This window comes from Heterodontus francisci, chromosome 8 (assembly GCF_036365525.1).
Source record: "Heterodontus francisci isolate sHetFra1 chromosome 8, sHetFra1.hap1, whole genome shotgun sequence".
In the NCBI taxonomy this organism is placed as follows: domain Eukaryota; kingdom Metazoa; phylum Chordata; class Chondrichthyes; order Heterodontiformes; family Heterodontidae; genus Heterodontus; species Heterodontus francisci.
The window spans coordinates 32971999-32991620 of NC_090378.1; the positions used below are offsets into that span (position 1 = coordinate 32971999).

The 19622-nt window shown below is 45.4% G+C and overlaps 1 protein-coding gene across 8 annotated transcripts in view; it reads left to right on the forward strand.

The window, feature by feature from the left end:
• ptprfa (protein tyrosine phosphatase receptor type Fa) overlaps nucleotides 1-19622 on the forward strand; it is a 634875-nt gene that overhangs the window by 306964 nt on the left and 308289 nt on the right. For all 8 annotated transcript variants that reach the window (XM_068036905.1, XM_068036906.1, XM_068036908.1 and 5 more), the window contains exon 4: nucleotides 4038-4179. In XM_068036905.1, the coding sequence (XP_067893006.1) occupies nucleotides 4038-4179 (142 nt within the window). The remainder of the gene's footprint in view (nucleotides 1-4037; nucleotides 4180-19622) is intronic.

Here is a 19622-nt window from a genome sequence, read left to right on the forward strand (position 1 = left end):
TATATGCTTTTTTTAATATTCATTCGTAGGGTGTGGACATCACTGGCTAGGCCGGCATTTATTGCCCATCCCTAATTGCCCTTCAGAAGGTGGTGGTGAGCTGCCTTCTTGAACCATTGCAGTCCTTAGGATGTAGGTACACAAACATGCTGGTGCCCATCTCCCTGCCAATTTAGTTTAAACCCTCCCCAACTACACTAGTGAACCTCCCAGCAAGGACAATGGTCCCAGCCCTGTTGAGGTGCAACCTGTCCCTTTTGAATCGGTGGCTTCTGCCCCAGAACGGGTCCCAATGCCCCAAGCATCTGAAGCCCTCCCTCCTGCACCATGCTTCAAGCCACAGATTGATTCTCCCTATCTTCCAATTCTCCTCATGCTGCTGCGCAGCACTGGAAGTAATCCAGAGTGTTACGACCAAGGCAGGAGGAGGGCACTGTCTTTTCTAGTTCCACTTCTCCACAGGTCACAACATATATGTTTTTAAATGTTTACCCAATTACCAATGCAGTCAGTCATATACTCGTAATCTCAGAATAAAATACATCAACACACATTTCTTTAATAAATAACAAAATTACCAGTTTATTATAAAACAAGACTTAACCAGTAATGAAGCAAAGCATTAACACACAGATTGAAATATGAAAGTTCCCATTTTGAAATTAACCACACACAAACTCTCAGACACACTGAAAAAAATACAGAAATTCTTTCTGCAGAGGTCTGTTACCAAAAAAAGGACATAAAACTGAATACTTTGGCCAATACTTGCTAATTCTTAGAAAAAAGAGAATGTCAATTGTCCCTTTTTGGTCAGACGTCCCAAATACGTGTAGATGACTGTCACTGGGATATTTCTAGAGCAGTTCTTTTCAGGCGACGTTGAGGATCAGTTTGGCTGGTTTTCCAGCAAAAATGCGGCATCAGGAGTTTCTGGAAGACTTTTCAGGAGAAATGCAGCATCAGTTTCTCTGTTTCTTACACTTGATTCTCAGGGAGTTCTCAAAGAGATGGAAGAGGGTGAGCTGATGGGGCTGCTCTCTTGGCTGGTTTTCTCCAACTTTCTTCATAACAGTTCACGCCCCAAAACATTGTCCAAAGCGAAACCAAAAACAATATCTCGAGAGTTAAGCCTCCGGACCCCTATAAATCTTGACCTGTCACTTCTCTGTCAACATCTTCTCCAGGTCACCAAGGTTTCTGTTTATTGCTTAAAGCACATGACTTCCAGCAAGGCTGTTTTTAAACAACATCTCAGTGTCCTTTCAATGAACAGTTAACGACAAAGCAAAGCCTAGCTTCTATGAAATCTTCAGCCTTCCCGTGAATCCATCTTCACAATTTAAATATAAGTCCTCAAAAACATATACTGAACAAAAAATATAGAAGCTCTTTCATAACGAGATTACTACCTTCGCGTTCCTACTCTTTAACTTCCTCCCTAGCTCCTGAAAATCTGAATGTAGGACCTCAATACCTGCCCTTGCTATGTCATTGGTACCAATGTGTGCCACAACCTCTGGCTCATTTCCTTCCCTCTGCACAATATCCAGTACCCTTTCGGTGATGTCCTTTACCAGGGAGGCAAGGGAAGAGAAGAGTTGGCCATGTGCAGGCGAGAGAAAGATGGAAATTGGAAACAAAGTTGTTGAAATTTTCCAGAAAAATGCGAGAGCAGGAAATGGCACCAATACAGTCATCAATGTACTGGACTGGTCTGGCGGCGAGTATTTCCAGTATTTTCTGTGTTTATTTCAGATTTCCAGCATCCATAGTATTTTGCTCTTGTATCAGCCCTTGTTGATGCTTGGCTAAAGTTGTGAATCTATTCATATTGAAGGAAAATCTTTTCTATGGCTCCCGATATAGAGGTCTTCTTTGACCCCTTCCATCAGTTTTTTTTTAATTCCTTCATGGGAAGTGGTGTCACTGATAAGGCCAGCATTTATTGCCCATCCCTAATTACCCTTGAGAAGGTGGTGGTGAGCTGCCTTCTTGAACTCCTGCAGTCCATGTGAGATAGGTACACCTACAGTGCTGTTAGGAAGGGAGTTCCAGGATTTTGACCCAACGACAGTGAAGGAACGGTGATCTCGTTCCAAGTCAGGATGGTGTGTGGCTTGGAGGGGAACTTACAGGTGGACGTGCTCCCATGCAACTGCTGCCCTTGTCCTTCTCGGTGGTAGAGGTCGCTGGTTTGGAAGGTGCTGTCTTAGGAGCCATGGTGCATTGCTGCAGTGCATCTTGTAGATGATGCACACTGCTCCACTGTTAGTCGGTGGGGAAGGGAGTGAATGTTTCTGGATGGGGTGCTAATCAAGTGGGCTGCTTTGCCCTGGATGGTGTCGAGCTTCTTGAGTGTTGTTGGAGCTGCACTCATCTAGGCAAGTGGAGAGTATTCCATCACACTCCTGACTTGTGCCTTGTAGTTGGTGGCTTTGGGGTGTCAGGAGGTGTTATTTGCTGCAGGATTCCTAGCCTCTGACCTGCTCTTGTAGCGACGGTATTTATATGGCTGCTCCAGTTCAGTTTCTGGTCAATGGTAACCGCCAGGATGTTGATAGTGGGGCATTCAGTGATGGTAATGCCATTGAATGTCATGGGGAGATGGTTAGATTCTCTTTTGTTGGAGCTGGTCATTGCCTGGCACTTGTGTGGTGCAAATGTTACTTGCCACTTATCAGCCCAAGCCTGGATATTATTCAGGTCTTGCTGCATTTCTACACGGACTGCTTCAGTATCTGAGGAATTGTGAATCATGCTGAACATTGTGTAATCATCAGCAACCATCCCCACTTCTGACCTCTGCGCAAGGTATGACTCCAACCAGCGGAGGGTTTTCCCCCAATTGCCATTGACTCCAGTTTAGCTAGGGCTCCTTGATGCCATACTCAGTCAAATGCTGTCCTGATGTCAAAGGCAGTCACTCTCACCTCACCTCTTGAGTTCAGCTTTTTTGTCCACGTTTGAACCAAGGCTGGAATGAAGTCAGTAGCTGAGTGGCCCTGGCAGAACTAAACTGAGCGTCACTGAGCAGGTTATTGCTGAGCAAGTATCACTTGATGGCACTATCGGCGGCATCTTCCATCACTTTGCTGATGATTGGGAGTAGACTGGTGGGGTGGTAATTTGCTGGGTTGTATTTGTCCTGCTTTTTGTGAACAGGACATACCTGGGCAATTTTCCACATTGCTGGATAGATGCCAGTGTTGTTGCTGGACTGGAACAGCTTAGCTAAGGGGCGCGGCTAGTTCTGTAGCACATGTCTCCAGTACTATTGCTGGAATGTTGTTGGGGCCCGTAGCCTTTGCAGTATCCAGTACCTTCTGTCATTTCTTGATATCACGCGGAGTGTATTGAATTGGCTGAAGAGTGGCATCTGTGATGCAGGGGACTTCAGCGAGAGGCAGAGATGGATCATCCACTCGGCACTTCTGGCTGAAGATGGATGCAAATGCTTCAGCCTTATCTTTTGCACTGATGTGCTGGGCTTCCCCGTCATTGAGGTTGGGGAGATTTGTGGAGCCACCCCCTCCGGTCAGTTGTTTAATTGTTCACCACCATTCACGACTGGACGTGGCAGGACTGCAGAGCTTGGATCTGATCCGTTGGTTGTGGGATCACTTAGGTCTGCATATCGCATGCTGCTTCCGCGGTTTGGTACGCAAGTAGTCCTGTGTTGTAGCTTCACCCGGTTGACAGTTTATTTTGAGGTATGCCTGGTGCTGCTCTTGGCATGCCCTCCTGCACTCTTCACTGAACCAGGGTTGATCCCCCAGCTTGATGGTAAGGGTAGAGTGGGGGATATGCCGGGCCATGATGTTACAGATTGTGGTTGAATACAGTTCTGCTGCTGCTGATGGCCCACAGCGCCTCATGGATGCCCAGTTTTGCGTTGCTGATCTGTTTTGAATCTATCCCATTTAGCACAGTGGATGTGCCACACAACATGACGGAGAGTATCCTCAATGTGCAGATGGGACTTTGTCTCCACAAGAACTGTGCATTTAATTAGGTGTTCTTTAATTGATTTCTAGGTTATAGAATTTGATGATGGCACTGGATCAGTGCTTCGAATTCAACCACTAAGGGCACCACGAGATGAAGCAATTTATGAATGCACAGCAACTAATAGTATTGGGGACATAACGACAAGTGCCAAACTAACAGTACTAGCAGGTAAGAACTTTGTTTTATGTTTGTGCTGTAGTACTTAATTTATTAATGCAACTTTGAATCTTATTATGGCATCAATAGATGCAGTATCTCACTGTAGTTCAGTTGTTAACATGACACGGGGCACATGTGTAGAGATGTGAGTGGTCAGTTAAAAAGAAAATATTTCACTTGGTATGATAATGTGGAGTTATACAGAACTAAAAAGAGGCCAGCTTATTAAAGACAGAAATTAATGTCGTGAAAGCAATGAGCGATCTTGCAGCAGGAGCATCCATTCATTTTGCAAACTGTTCAGCCTGCACTGATCACCCAGGTATCTAAAGCTATATTGACCTCAATGATTGCATGGAGCTGACCTCTATTATTCAATGCCCCTCTGAGAATTGTTTTTTTCCAGTGATGGGTTCATTGATTTGAATGTGTGAGCTTATACTAAGAATTTGGATTCATTGCATGAAGTCTACATGAACATGTATGGAGTTAGCATGCAGACGTATTGCATATGTATATATGTCATAGTCATAGTCATAGAGATACAGCACTGAAACAGGCCCTTCGGTTGTGCTGACCAACAACCACCCATTTATACTAACCCTACAGTAATCCCATATTCCCTACCACCTACCTACACTAGGGGCAATTTATAATGGCCAATTTACCTAACAACCTGCAAGTCTTTGGCTGTGGGAGGAAACCAGAGCACCCGGCGAAAACCCACACGGTCACAGGGAGAACTTGCAAACTCCGCACAGGCAGTGCCCAGAATCAAACCCAGGTTGCTGGAGCTGTGAGGCTGCAGTGCTAACCACTGCGCCACTGTGCTGCACTGTAGTTTCCCTTGTATTGTTTCATACTGAGAGGTTTTGGTATACAGGGTAGCATGCTTTGGATGACATTGGATAGACCACAGAGATACATTTGAAATATATTTCTCAAGCAATTACACCATGTCACCGACTCCATCCTTCTCCCTGGCAACTGACTGAGACTGAACCAAACCATCCACAATCTTTGTGTCGCATTTGATCCAGAGATGAGCTTGTGGCCATATATTCGCTCCATCAGCAAGACCACCTATTTCCACTTCCATAACGCCGCCTGAATCTGCTGCTGCCTCAGCTAATCAGCTGCTGAAACCCTCATACATGTCCTTGTTACCTCTAGACTTGACTATTCCAATGCTCTCCTGGCCTGCCTCCCACCTTGCACCCTACATGAACTTGAAGCCATTCAAAATTTTGTTGCTGGTATCCTTACTCCCACCAAGTCTTGTCATCTATCACTCCTATGATTGCTGACCTACATTGACACCCGGTCAGGCTACAACTGAATTTTAACATTCTCATCCTTGTTTACAAATCTCTCTCGCCCTTCCCTATCTCTAGCCCTACTACCTTCAAGATCTCTGTGCTCCTCCAGTTCTGACTTCCTGAGCATTCCTAATTTTAATTGCTCCATCATTGGCAGCCATACCTTCAGCTGCCTAGGCCCTAAGCTATGGAATTCACTCTCTAAATCTCTCTGCTTCTCTCTTTAAGATGCTTCTTCGAACCTGCCTCTATGACCAAGCTTTTAGCCATCTGTCCTAATATCTCCTTATGTGGCTTGGTGCCACATTTTGTTTGATAACGCTCTTTGAAGCATTTTGGGATATTTTACTATGTTCAAGGCGCTATGTAAGTGCAAGTTGTCTTTGCTTGTGGATTAAAATGATATTTGTTTTGAGTTTTTGCAAATTTACTTCAATTAAAAGCAATACCTATCAATAGTTAGCAAGAGCAAAAATAAACAACAGATTAGTCAGCATTTATAAAGAAAAAAGTACACTGAACATTCCAGGTGTAAAGCTTTATGGAGTTCAATGGGGTATAGAGTAAATGCAATGTGTTTAAAGCATTTGCAGTTCTTTTTTCTTTTTCTTTCATACAGTAACATCCTTTTTGTTACCTTCATTCTGGGACTGGTTTGAAAAGCAGACATTTTACTCCTTTTATGCAACATGTTGGTGATTCTCCTTAGTCGACATTTGGTCAACTCTTTACTGCCATTTGACTAAAAGCATTCCATTTAACTCAAGGATTTAGAATTTAAGTTCAAAGCATTGCTGAAGTGAATAACAACTGTACTGTATTTGCATTAAAAAGTATAATTTTTTCATGAACTTGCATTAGTTTTGTCGTTTAAGAGTTTCACCTGCAGTTACTTGCTTTTCTGAAGAGACTGAATAAAATGAGGAAGTCAAGATGGATACAATGAAGAAGGCCATTTGCTCACTGTATTCAAGAAGAAATACAGTCCCCAATTGTAGCATCTAACTGTTAAATATTAAGTCTGGTATCCTACCCAAAAGTCTATTCAGCCATTGATCATTTTTTGTGTTAGTATTTGAACTTGTGCCTCCTTCTTCAGAGTTTCTCCTGTATTTCTGCATAACTCAGCCTTCAGATACTCGGGATCATTCTTATAATTTTTTTTCTCTCTACTTGAAAGTCTCTTTTGTGTCCATGTAGCTAGGACTGAAACAGCACTCTGATAACAAAAGCAAAATACCATGGATGCTGGAAATCTGAAACTAAAACAGAAAATGCTGGAAATACTCAGGTCAGGCAGCATCTGCGAAGAGAGAAACAGTTAATGTTTCCATGATGTATCGCCAGAACTGGAACAAGTTAGTAATGTTTCAGTTTTTAAGCAAGCGTAGAGGCAGGGAAAAGTAGCAGGGGTGAGTGGCAGGGTAGGAATGAACAAACAACAACTACTTATATTTATATAGTGCCTTCAACGTAATAAAACGTCCCAAGGTGCTTCACAGCAACATTATAAAACAAAATGCAAAGTGATTCCTGACAACGCAGTGGCCCACTGACGTCATCAGAGTGCGCCAACGTCATCGCGTATCTGTGCAGCTACAGCTTGTCAGGACTAAGTGGCGCATGCACGGGATGATGTCATCACACAGCACCGACGTCATCGCGTAACTGCGCCTGGTTCATCTTCACACATGCGCTATAAAGTGTCATCGGGTATCCACCCCCCACTCGGTTGGAGGAAGCGGCTGAATAGGAGACTTTGAGGCTGGAGCTCTCCCTCCTCAGCAACTCGCTCCAGGCCTCGACACTTCCTGCCCTCAGCCACTCGCACCAGACCTCACTGCTCCCCCCCCACCACCACCACCACCACCCCCCCCAACTCCCCTAGCCCCCTAGCCAATTGTTCCTCGCTTCGCGTCACCCCGCTGTCCGGCCGCTCGCTTCCCCTCACCTGCAGCCGCTAGCTCTAGGCCGCGCCACTTCCCTTCTCTCAGCCACCCGCTCCTACGTCGCCCCGTCACCTTGTGTGACCCGCCAGCCCTTGCAACCTGCCTTGCTTCTTCAGGTGGCGCGTGGAGACTGATCAAGCGTGGGAGCGAGTGGCCGAGAGGAGGGAAGCGGTGCGGCCTCGAGCTAGCGGCTGGAGGTGGTGGGGGGGTGAGGGAAGCAAGCAGCCGGAGAGCGGGGTGGCGCGAGCGGGGAACGAGTTGGGGTGGGGTGGGGGTGGGGAGAGCAGCCAGTAGGGTGGGAGCTAGTAGTCGGGTGAAATCTGTGCTGCTCAGTCATATAAACGAATCACAATAACAACTTGGCAGCGCATTTTATACTCTGCCCGATTTTCATTTCCATCGATCGGGGTGCCAATTCACTAACTTCCAATGGAAATTCAATCATAAAATTCCTTTTGTATTTAATAGGATTACTGGAATATTAAATGGATCTGATGATTACAGTTAGTATCCTATAACTACATAGTAGCATATTACTGGGCTTCCATCCAACTCAATGTAAGGTTAGTTTGCTAAAACGATCTCGCCATAAGCATTTCCTGCGATAAATTGAGCAGTGCCATCTTTAATCCTGGCAGCTGCCTGAACGTTGCAGACATTGACGTTCCAGTTGAATAGCCTCCATTTGCGCATGTGCAAGTACTGCGCCACCTAGTGATTGTGTTGTCAGCAAACACAGCCAATAAAATATGACATCAAGCCACGTAAGGAGATATTAGGTCTCGTGGCCAAAGAGGTAGCTATTAAAGAGCGTCTTAAAGGAGGAAAGCGAGGCAAAGAGGTGTAGAGAGGGAATTCCAGATCTTGGGACCTAGGCAACTGAAGGCTTGGCTACCAGTGGTGGAGCAATTAAAATCGGGGATGCTCAAGAGGCCAGAATTAGACGAGCACAGATATCTCGCATGGTTGTGCGGCTGAGGAGATTACAAAGATAGGGAGGGGCGAGGCCTTGGAGGGATTCGAAAACAAGGATGAGAATTTTAAAATCAAAACATCGCTTGACCAGGAGCCATTGTAGGTCAGCAAACACAACGGGTGATTGGTGAATGGGACTTGGTGTGAGTTAAGACATGGGCAGATTTTTGTATGACCACAATTTTACAGAGGGTAGAATGTGGAACACCTGCCAGGAGTGCCTTAGAATAGTCAAGTCTAGCGGTAACAAAGGCATGAATGAGGTTGTCAGATGAGCTGAGATGGAGTGAAGTCAGCTGATACGGAGGTGGAAATGGATAGTCTTAGTGATGGCACCAGTTTGAGGTCGGAAGCACATCTCAGGGTTAAATGTGACACAAAAGTTGCGAACAGACTGGCTTAATTTCAGAGAGGGTTGGAGTCTAACCAGGGAACGGAGTTTGGAACGGGGACTGAAAATAATGGCTTCAGTCTTGCCAATATTTAATTGAAGGAAATTTCTGTTCATCCAGTACTGGATGTCTGATAAGCAGTCTGATAATTCAGTAACAGTGGAGGAGTTCAAAGAGGTGGTGGTAAGGTAGAGCTGGGTGTCATCAGCGTATATGTGAAAACACTGTGCTTTCAGATGTTGTCGCTGAGGGGCAGCATGTAGATGAGAAATAAGAGGGGGTCAAGGATAGATCCTTATGGGACACCATAGCTAACGGTGCAGGAGCCAGAAAAGAAGCCAATGCAAGTGTTATTCTGGCTACGATTAGATAGATAAGAATGGAGCCAGGTGAGAGCAATACCACCCAGCTGGACGACAGTGGCGATGTATTGGAGGAGGATGGTGTGGTCAGCCGTGTCAAAGGCTGAAGACAGATTGAGAAGGACAAGGAGTTTATCTTTGTTGCAATCACAGAGGATGCCATTTGTGACTTTGATAGCTGTTTTGGTACTGTGGCAGGGTCAGAAACCTGATTGGAGGGATTCAAGCATGGAGTTTCAGGAAAGATGGGAACGAATTTGGGAGGCGACAACACATTCAAGGACTTTCATGAGAAAAGGGAGGTTGGAGATGGGACGGAAGTTTGCAAGGATGGTGGAGTCGAGGGTTTTTTTTGAGGAGGGGAGATGATGGCAGATTTAAAGGAGAGAGGGACAACACCTGAAGAGAGAGAACCATCAACAATATCTGCTAACATGGGGACCAACAGGGGAATTTGGGCTGGTGGTAGTTTAGTGGGAATAGGGTCAAGGGAGCAGGAGGTGGGTCTCATGAACACGATGAGCTCAAAGAGGGCATGAGAGGAGATAGGAGAGAAAATAGAGCAAGATGAGAGTTTAGGACAACAGCAGGGGTGAGCATTAGAGGAAGTTTGGCCTGGTAGGCTAGTGGAAGGGAGGGATGTGACAGAGGCAGCTGATCGGATGGTCTCAATCTTGGCGATATAGAAGTCCACGAGCTCCTCGCACTTATTGTTTGAAGGGATGGGGAGAGGGGTTTAAGAAGATGGTTTGTAGTAGAGAAAAGAAGTTGCAGGGGTGGGGGGAGAGGTTATCTTTGTATTCCAGGATGATCCTGGAATAGTGAGCATTTGTAGCAGGCGAGAGCAGGACCCGCTTGTGTTTTATTGGTCCAGCCAGTTGTTCATCATATCCTTTTAAGTCTGCATCCCTTGGACTTAAAAGAGGGGAAATGAGGGCCGTACCAGGGAAAACAACAGAATGAGAGAGAGCAGTGGTTTTATTAGGACTAGGACCACCTTTGGCAAACGTGAGAAGCAGAATGCAGACTGGTTTCACTCTCACTTTGAAGAGCTGGAACCTGTCATAGCCGCTAAGTGCACTGCTCTGTTGAACTACAAGAAAGCCCCCAGCGAGTTAACATCCGTAGCACTTAAAGTAGCCAGAAGCGCTGCACAAAGAACAGACAGGCACTTTGCAAATGACTAATGGCAACACCTATGCAGTCGTATTCAGCTGGCCTCCGACACTGGAAACATCAAAGGAATGTATGATGGCATTAAGAGAGCTTTTGGGCCAACCATCAAGATCGCCCCCCTCAAGTCGAAATCAGGGGACACAATCACTGACCAACGCAAGCAAATGGACCGCTGGGTGCAGCACTACCGAGAACTGTACTCCAGGAAAAATGTTGTCACGGATACCGCCCTCAATGCAGCCCAATCTCTGCCAGTCATGGATGAGCTGGACGAACAGCCAACAAAATCGGAACTCAGTGATGCCATTGATTCTCTAGCCAGTGGAAAAGCCCCTGGAAAGGACGGCATTACCCCTGAAATAATCAAGAGTGCCAAGCCTGCTGTACTTTCAGCACTCCATGAACTGCTTTGCCTGTGCTGGGATGAGGGAGCAGTATAACAGGACATGCGAAATGCCAATATCATCACCCTCTATAAGAACAAGGGTGACCGCGGTGACTGCAACAACTACCATGGAATCTCCCTGCTCAGCAATGTGGGGAAAGTCTTCGCTCATGTCGTTTTAAACAGACTCCAGAAGCTGGCTGAGCGTGTCTACCCCAAGGCACAGTGCGGCTTTCGAGCAGAGAGATCCACCATTGGCATGCTGTTCTCCCTTCGCCAGCTACAGGAGGAATGCCGCGAACAACAGATGCCCCTCTACGATGCTTTCATAGATCTCACCAAAGCCTTTGACCTCGTCAGCAGACGTGGTCTCTTCAGACTACTAGCAAAGATCGGATGTCCACTAAAGCTACTAAGTATCATCACCTCATTCCATGACAATATGAAAGGCACAATTCAGCATAGCGGTGCCTCATCAGACCCCTTTCCTATCCTGAGTGGCGTGAAACAGGTCTGTGTTCTTGCACCTACACTGTTTGGGATCTTCTTCTCCCTGCTGCTCTCACATGCGTTCAAGTCTTCAGAAGAAGGAATTTTCCTCCACACAAGATCAGATGGCAGGTTCTTCAATCTTCCCCGTCAGAGCGAAGACAAAAGTACGGTAGGTCCTCATCAGGGAACTCCTCTTTGCTGACGATGCTGCATTACCATCCCACACAGAAGAGTGTCTGCAGAGACTCATTGACAGGATTGCGGCTGCCTGCAACGAATTTGGCCTAACCATCAGCCTCAAGAAAACGAAAATCATGGGACAGGACGTCAGAAATGCTCCATCCATCAATATCGGCGACCACGCTCTGGAAGTGGTTTAAGAGTTCACCTACCTAGGCTCAACTATCACCAGTAACCTGTCTCTCAATACAGAAATCAACAAGCGCATGGGAAAGGCGTCCGCTGCTATGTCCAGACTGGCCAAGAGAGTGTGGGAAAATGGCGCACTGGCACGGAACACAAAAGTCCAAGTATTTCAAGCCTGTTTCCTCAGTACCTTGCTCGGCAGCAAGGCCTGGACAATGTATATCAGCCAAGAGTGACTTCTCAACTCATTCCATCTTCACTGCCTCCGGAGAATCCTTGGCACAGGTGGCAGGACCAAATCTCTAACGCAGCCAGCATATACACCCTACTGAGCCAGTGGCGTTCGAGATGGCTTGGCCATGTGAGCCGCATGGAAGATGGCAGGATCCCCAAGGACGCATTGTACAGCGAGCTGGTCACTGGTATCAGACCCACCAGCCGTCCATGTCTTCGCTTCAAAGACGTCTGTAAACGTGACATGAAGTCCTGTGACATTGAGCACAAGTCATGGGAGTCAGTTGCCAGAGGTGGTGGACAGCCATAAAGGCGGGGCTAAAGAGTGGTGAGTCGAAGAGACTTAGCAGTTGGCAGGAAAAAAGACAGAAGCGCAAGGAGAGAGCCAACTGTGTAACAGCCCTGACAACCAATTTTGTCTGCAGTGCCTGTGGAAGAGTCTGACACTCTAGAATTGGCCTTTATAGCCACTCCAGGCGCTGTTTCAAAGACCACTGACCACCTCTAGGCGCTTACCCATTGTCTCTCGAGACAAGGAAGCAAAAGAAGAAGAAGGAGGACATCAAAGGTGGAAGTGAGGGTGCGGTTGAGCAAATCAGCAGAAATATTGTGGCGATCGGAAGGCCAAAGGCTAGACCGTTGAGATTTTGAAAGTACAGTTGTAGGTAAATTGGGGGATAATTTTTTCCAGGGACAGATGAAAAAGGAGGTAGATTTGGGGCGTGGAAGGGGAATATGGGTGGTGAGTGATACAAGGAAATAATCAGAGATGGCCTTATCTGTAATAGATACAATGGGACTTGCAAGACCACGTGCGATGGCAAGCTCAAGGGGGTGGCTGTGAATATGGGTAGTTCTGTGATAGGGTGGAAGGCAGGAGTGATTAAATAACAAAAGGGATGATAGTACAAGACAAAAGGGCACATGGTAATGGGACCAGTGAAGAATCAAAAGATGAGTGTAGAGGAGCTATATATAGCACCAGCAGAACCCTTACCAGCACGTTGTGTCTGGGAAGGAAAAAGCAATGGTTATGATCAGAAGTTATAGAAATCCGTTTCGAGTCTGGAAGGTTGTGAAGTGCCTAACTGATAGATGTGGTGCTGTTACTCAAGCTTCTGTTGAACTTCATTGGAACAGTGTAAGAGGCCTGAGACAGAGGGAGTGGGATGAGGAGTTAAAATGGCAAGTGACTAGAAATTCCAAGTCATGCTTGAGGACTGATCGGAAGTGTTCAACAAAGCGGTCAACCAATCTGCGTTTGGCCTCCCCAGTGTAAAGAAGACTGCATCGTAAGCAGTGAATACTATATACTAAATTGAAAGAAGTAAAGCGACTTGTTGTTTCACATGGAAGGAATGTTTGGGGTCCTGGATGATGGGAAGGGAGGAGGTGAAAGAGCAGGTGTTGCATCGCCAGCACTTGTACCGGATGGTGAGAGTGGGTGATGGAAGAGTGGATTAGAGTGTCGCAAAATTCCCTTTGGAATGCTTAAAGGAGAAGGAAAGATGTGTTTGATGATGGCCTTGCACTCGAGATGGTGGTGGATGATCCGTTGAATGTGGAGGCTGGTGGTCTGGATGGTGCGGATAAGGGGAACATTTTTGTAGTTCAGGGAGGGAGGGGGAGATGCGAGGGCAGAAATGTGGGAAATGGGATGGACGTCATCATGGGCCCTGTCAAACACAGTGAAGGAGAATCCTCAGTTGAGAAAGAAACACCTATTGGAAGCATTGGTGTGCAAGGGGTATTGTCAGAACAGATGTGACAGAGATGGAGGCACTGGGAGAATCGAATCAAGTCTGTCCAGGAAGCGGGTGGGAGATTGTGTAATCAAGGTAGCTGCGGGAGCCGGGTTGATGGTAGTAATTCATTGATAGCCTATCCCCAGAAATGGAGATTACGAAGTTGATAAAGGGAAGGGAAAAGATGAAGGTGAGAGAGGGGTGGAATCAATACCAGAGCACAAGGCAGCTCTAGCACAGCTATTCTAATTTGTATCTCTTACTTTGGCTTTGTAGCTTAGTATTTCGCTTGCTTTATTAATCACTGCTGCAGAGTAACTGGGGATGTTAAACTACTGGCCCTAGATCATTTTCAGTTTCACACCCTGCTATTTCGCTATTCATGGAGTGATTATGCAATACTAAATTTCATTTTCCACTATCCTATCCGCTTAAATGTTTCATTTACATCCTTGACCAATACCTCAAATTTAACAAATTCGCATTGAGCTTCAAAGTTCAAGCTGTTCACATTAATTAGATGCACTAGAGACATAGGAACAGGAGTAGGCCATTCAGCCCCTCGAGTATGTTCTGCCATTCAATTAGATCATGGTTGGTTATCTTAACTTCACCCACCTACCTTGGCTCCATATCTCTTTATTACCCTTGTCTTACAAAACTGTAGCAATCTATCTCAGATTTAAAAATTTAAAGTCCGAACACCAATACCTGGACACTGTCCTGAATATCAGTTTCTAATCTGTATTTACACTGAAAACACAGGTGGGCACCAGTTGTCATAATTTAATCTTAACTGTAGTTAAAATTCCATAACTTGCATAGCATCAGATTGTAGAAGAAATTATGGGGTTTTCCTTCATTTCTTGGGGAGAAATTGAAGACTATTGTGGATATGTATTGCCACTCTTTGATGCTAAATCTGAGTAGTTGTTTATAGTGTCACAGTGGGACACAGCTAGCTGTTGTCTTCTCCCACCCATCCACAAACCACTCCCCCCCCCACCCCCCAATGTTATAATTCATGATGGCACTCAAAACCTCCGTCCCACCCATTCAAACCCTCATTGTTCTCCCACTTCCTCGAAGTTTATGCTAATACTTCTCCTCCTCCTTTCTCCTCCCTCACCTCCACATTGGCACTCCTCATCAAGCGTCAGCTTGGCTTGGTGACAGCACACATTGATCTGAGCAGGTTGTTCTTGAAACGCAATCCAGGACTTGATCACATAATCTAGGCTGACATTTCAGCTCAGTACTTATGGAAAGCTGCTTTTTTGAAGGCTCCATCTTTCAAATGAGACATTTAACCAAAGTTTGATCTGCCTTTTCTGGTATCTATAAGAGTCCATGGCACTATTTGAACAACTTGGGTAGTTCTGCCTGTGTCCTGGTCAACATTCATGTCCCAGCCATTACCATTAGATTTCTCTCATTTGGTGTTAATGGGAGCTTGCTGTGTGCAAATTGCCGCATTTGCCCACATAGCGATACTGACTGCTCTCAAAAGTTATTTATTGGTTGTGAGGTGCTTTGAGACATCCTGTGGCTCTGAAAGATACTTTATAAATGCAAGTTCTTCTCCTTTCCTCAGTTCTCTTCTCTTCTCTTCCCCCTCAATGCTGACACTCTTCCCTTCCCGCCATTCTTACTGTTCCTCCTCAACTCCCCCACTTCATGCTGGTACTAATCCTTACCATCCCATCTCTTCAGTCAGGTGTGATCAAGCTTAGCGTGCTTTTCTTTGTAGCTACAATGTCCAACAATAACTCTTGAAAGTTAATATGCAGCCCTGGAAAATGGCTGTTTGTAACTGCTCCTGACCAAACTTTACCTTTGAAAGTTAAATACTAACAGTTGCAGCTTGTGAGGCTGACAAAACACTTGAGTCTTCTAAGCATTTGAGACACCAGGGACAGTTTTATATTATTGTGCTATCAGTGTTGAAAGAGCCACGTGTCTTTTGTTGGCGGCACTTTTAACGTGAAAGTGCCTTACGTTTATTTGAGTAATGGATGTTTGTAATTCTCTTTGATTGATCTACAGATTTGGCCATTATTGGGATTTCATTGGTACATAGTTTAACCTTTTTTTAGTTGAAAATATTTTTAAAAAATTAAATTGTAACACTAAAAGACATGAAAAACTTTCCTCAATGTTAAAATGACTCAGCTGGTACTATAGTCATTCTTGAATGCTGCTGTTTGTGTGCAGCTGTATCCATAACCCTATTGGAAAATGCCTCAATATGCAGTTGACCGAAGTATCAGATTTTGCATGACACGTGATGATGGCACTTGTACATAAGAGAAAATAACCCTTCACATAGAAGTGTGATCTGCAGTTCAAGCTTGACCTGGTGGGAATTAGTCATATTACCAGTCAAATGTGCTGTGGTGCTTATTCTTTCTCTTTGTGTAGAATGTCTTTTGGTGCCCTCTTGTGGACAGAAAAAGAATCTGCTTTTTTTCACCAGACAATAGAAAACAATACCATAAAGTTCTAAAAACAAACCAAATTTAATTTTTTTTTGTGTGGTGGAAGGGTGGGGGGGGGGGGGGGGGGGGTGAAAGCACTTTAACATTCCACAAGGCCAAGTAAGAAGTGTTTATTATGTCCAATTCTGAAGCACGACATTTACTTAACATTCTATGAACAGATTGATTTCATAGGCCAGTGTTTGGTATTCAGTTATTTAAAAACCTAAAACAAGTATAGTCTAAAGCTATGAAAGTACAGACCAACAATGAAACATTGATCTGTTGTCAGCAAATAGGGTGCAACTTAGTCACCAAAACCTTGCCTCAATGCCATGCATATCCGGTACTGAATTCTGTAGTAGTGTCACCCTAACACTTCGGAGGGGAACAGAACAAAGCATTACTGTTTTGACCCAAACACTTAGGCCGATGACTGCTTTGAGGTGTTGCTGTGCCCTAAGATGGCCTGAAGATCCTTTTGATCCTCAGAGCCGTAATATCAGTTTTTGTAGTGCTTTGGCACTTTCCTATTTGCATGTTGAAGGCTCAATGAATGAACATGTTGGATTACCTGCTGGAAGTTTGATCCTTCTCTTTTGTGAAAAGAAGTTCCACCTTCAAGTATGACGTTTCATTTCAACACACTTGTTTTTCTTGTTGATGTAACTTGGAACTGTTCTGCTGTTTCTATGTTTTGTTGAGCTTGTTAGTTGAAATAGCTGCCTCTTCCACTTAAAAAAAAATAAAGACAGATTCAAATGAGCTACTGAGCAGATGAAGAGACTGCGCAAGAACAAAATATTTCAGTTGTAGTGTGTCCTCAGGTGGTTTTCTCCTCTGGTATAACAGCAATATTTTTGTCGTCCAAACATGTGGCAGCTGTAGCATTGGGAAGCTCTTGTTTTGCTGTCAAGAAGAGGTAGGAACATTAGGAGCATGAGTAGGTCATTCAGTCCCTCAAGCCTGCTTTGCATTCCATTAGATCATGGCCGATCTGTACCTCTGTCCATTTATCTGCCTTTGGGATTGGAAGGTGCCAGCCTTCACGCAGTCCACTCTTAAGTGAGAAACCACGGCTAATGCCATCATCCTGGCAACCGAACATCAATCAACGATCTCTCGGTCTTTGGAGCAACAAGTCAAGCCACCATAATAGCCCTCTTCAGGACCAAGCAAAAGAGCAGATAGGTCCTGGAACAAGTATTCTCCAACTCAATATGGAGGACTTTCCAGGGTGAAGTGAGAGAGAACATGTTAAAGATGCCATATCATCGATATCCTCACATTCCAAGAAACCCATGACTCCAATGACTAAAAAGCCAGCTGGTAGCGTGGATACAAGCTCACCATTAGCCACTACCATGCAAAGTATGACCTGGCCATATATGGAAAAACACCATTATGGATTTTGATGTCTCTGCTCCGCCCCCCCCCCCCCCTCAAACTGAAGAAGCCGCCAATACCATTGCCATCGGATAGAGGAGCTGCGCTGGTCTTTGATCTCAAATGGTGAGCAGCTTTCCACTCTGCTCTCTGACAATGCAACAACAACCCAGGCCTTGCCTCATTTCCAAAGATCAAAGCGGGAGCACACTTCATGCATCTCACACAATATTCTCGGATTGCCCCAAAAGCCAGCATAGGCTCATCACCCACATTGGCATTAAAATTTCCATGATTCTATCTAAATGAATCCCACGATGGAATCTGGCCAAAGCCGACTGGGACTGCTATAGGGAAGCCGTCAAAAAAATGGAGATCCAAATCCCTGTTACACCTGGATGTTATCATTAATTCATTGGCCTCTTTACCGCTGGCTCCAAGAAAATTATTCCCTCGGGCTTCCAGGAAGTATACACCCCCTGATGGACTAAAGATACCCAGGATCGGCTCTGGCAGTCCACAGATTATGACGGCCTGCTAGAGTTTCTAGACTCAGCTAGATGTCAGCAATGGATTGAGTGTGTTGAAGGTCTGCGCTCAAGTCACTGCACCTGTGCCATACTATGACGTCTTGAAGGTGCTAATCTAATGGAATATCAGACATCAAAAGTCTGGCCAAACTCCACAAAAGGAACACTCTCAACAAAAACCCCAAGCGAGAGAGTGATCATCAGCTATACTGAACAATTACCTCAATTTCTCCGCAGGCCCCACCGCTATCAACACAGACGAAGTGAAGGAGGTTTTAATCACAATGAAGAAAGGGAAGGTGGCCAAAGGAGATGGTATCCCCCTGGAATTTCTTCTCCAACTAAGGACTGCAATGGTTGGCAAACTGTACATCAGTGCCATGGAATGCATCCCAGAAGCATGGTGGGACGTACGTTTGCACATGTAGATGACCTTGGCTTGACAGCGTAAGCAGCCACCTTCAACAACATCAAGTCCACCTCGAATGGGCACTAACCACCATAGAGGAATATTTTTGAAAATGAAAGCTCAAACCAAACTCCCACAAAACAACAGTCACTGCATTCCATATTGATAACGAAAACACTAAGCGCACCCTGAAAGTGACCACCTGTGGCAAGACTGTGCAGCATGACCACACTCTGACCTATCTCAGAGTGAAGCTGGCTAGTCCGCTAACCTTCTGTGGCCACCTGAAGAAGGTAACTGCCAAGATGAAGACGAGTCAACCTGGTCCGGAAACTGGCAAGCACAAACTGGGGAGCATCAGCATCAATACTTCCGACATAGTCAATGGCCCTTATATACTCTGTAACTGAGTACCGTGCATGACCAGAAGTAGCCACACTCGACTAGTTGATGTCCAATTGAACACTGCAATGTGGCATATCAGTGGAACCCTCAAGTTGATCCCAGCACGCTGGCTGCCCGTGCTGTTGCACCTTGCTCCTGCATCCATTTTCTGCGATGCCGCAACTCTTGGGAACTGCCAGTGAACTGAGGAAAATTAATGTCTGCCCATCCACCAGTACCTCAACAACATCTCTCAACACCACTTGAAGTTGTACATGCCTTTGAATCACCAATGCAATTTCAACCCTGATGAAGCTTGGAAAGCTGAATTAAGTTCACAAGAAATTACAAACAAACACCTGGCTTTGATCTTCCATGAAGCTCGTGGACGACCCTAAACTGCATCTGCACAAACCATGCCTGATGCGGATACTTCATGTACAAATGGAAAATAAAAACTCTCCAGTGTGGAACTGTGGTCACCCAGAACAGACCATGATCTCAATGCCCGATTCACAAATACGAAGGAGGCATCACAGCTCTGTTATTGCTGATGCAATTATCTGGCTTACCTGATGACACAAAGATCGGTAGGAAGGTAGGTTGTGAAGAGGATATAAGGAGGCTACAAAGGGATATAGATAGGTTAAGTGTGGACAAAGATCTGGCAAATGGAGTATATGTGGTGAAATTGTCCAGTTCCTTTACCTAACAAAAAATTATCTATCTCAGTCTTGAAAGTTCTGCCTCCAAGAGCTGCCAGCTATTCAGTGGGCCAGCAGCTCTCAACCCCATCAGGGTCACTGGGAGCGGTGGCCATTGCTGGGACTGCACCCAGCTCCAGCAGCAAGAGGGACGCCATCCCGGAAAC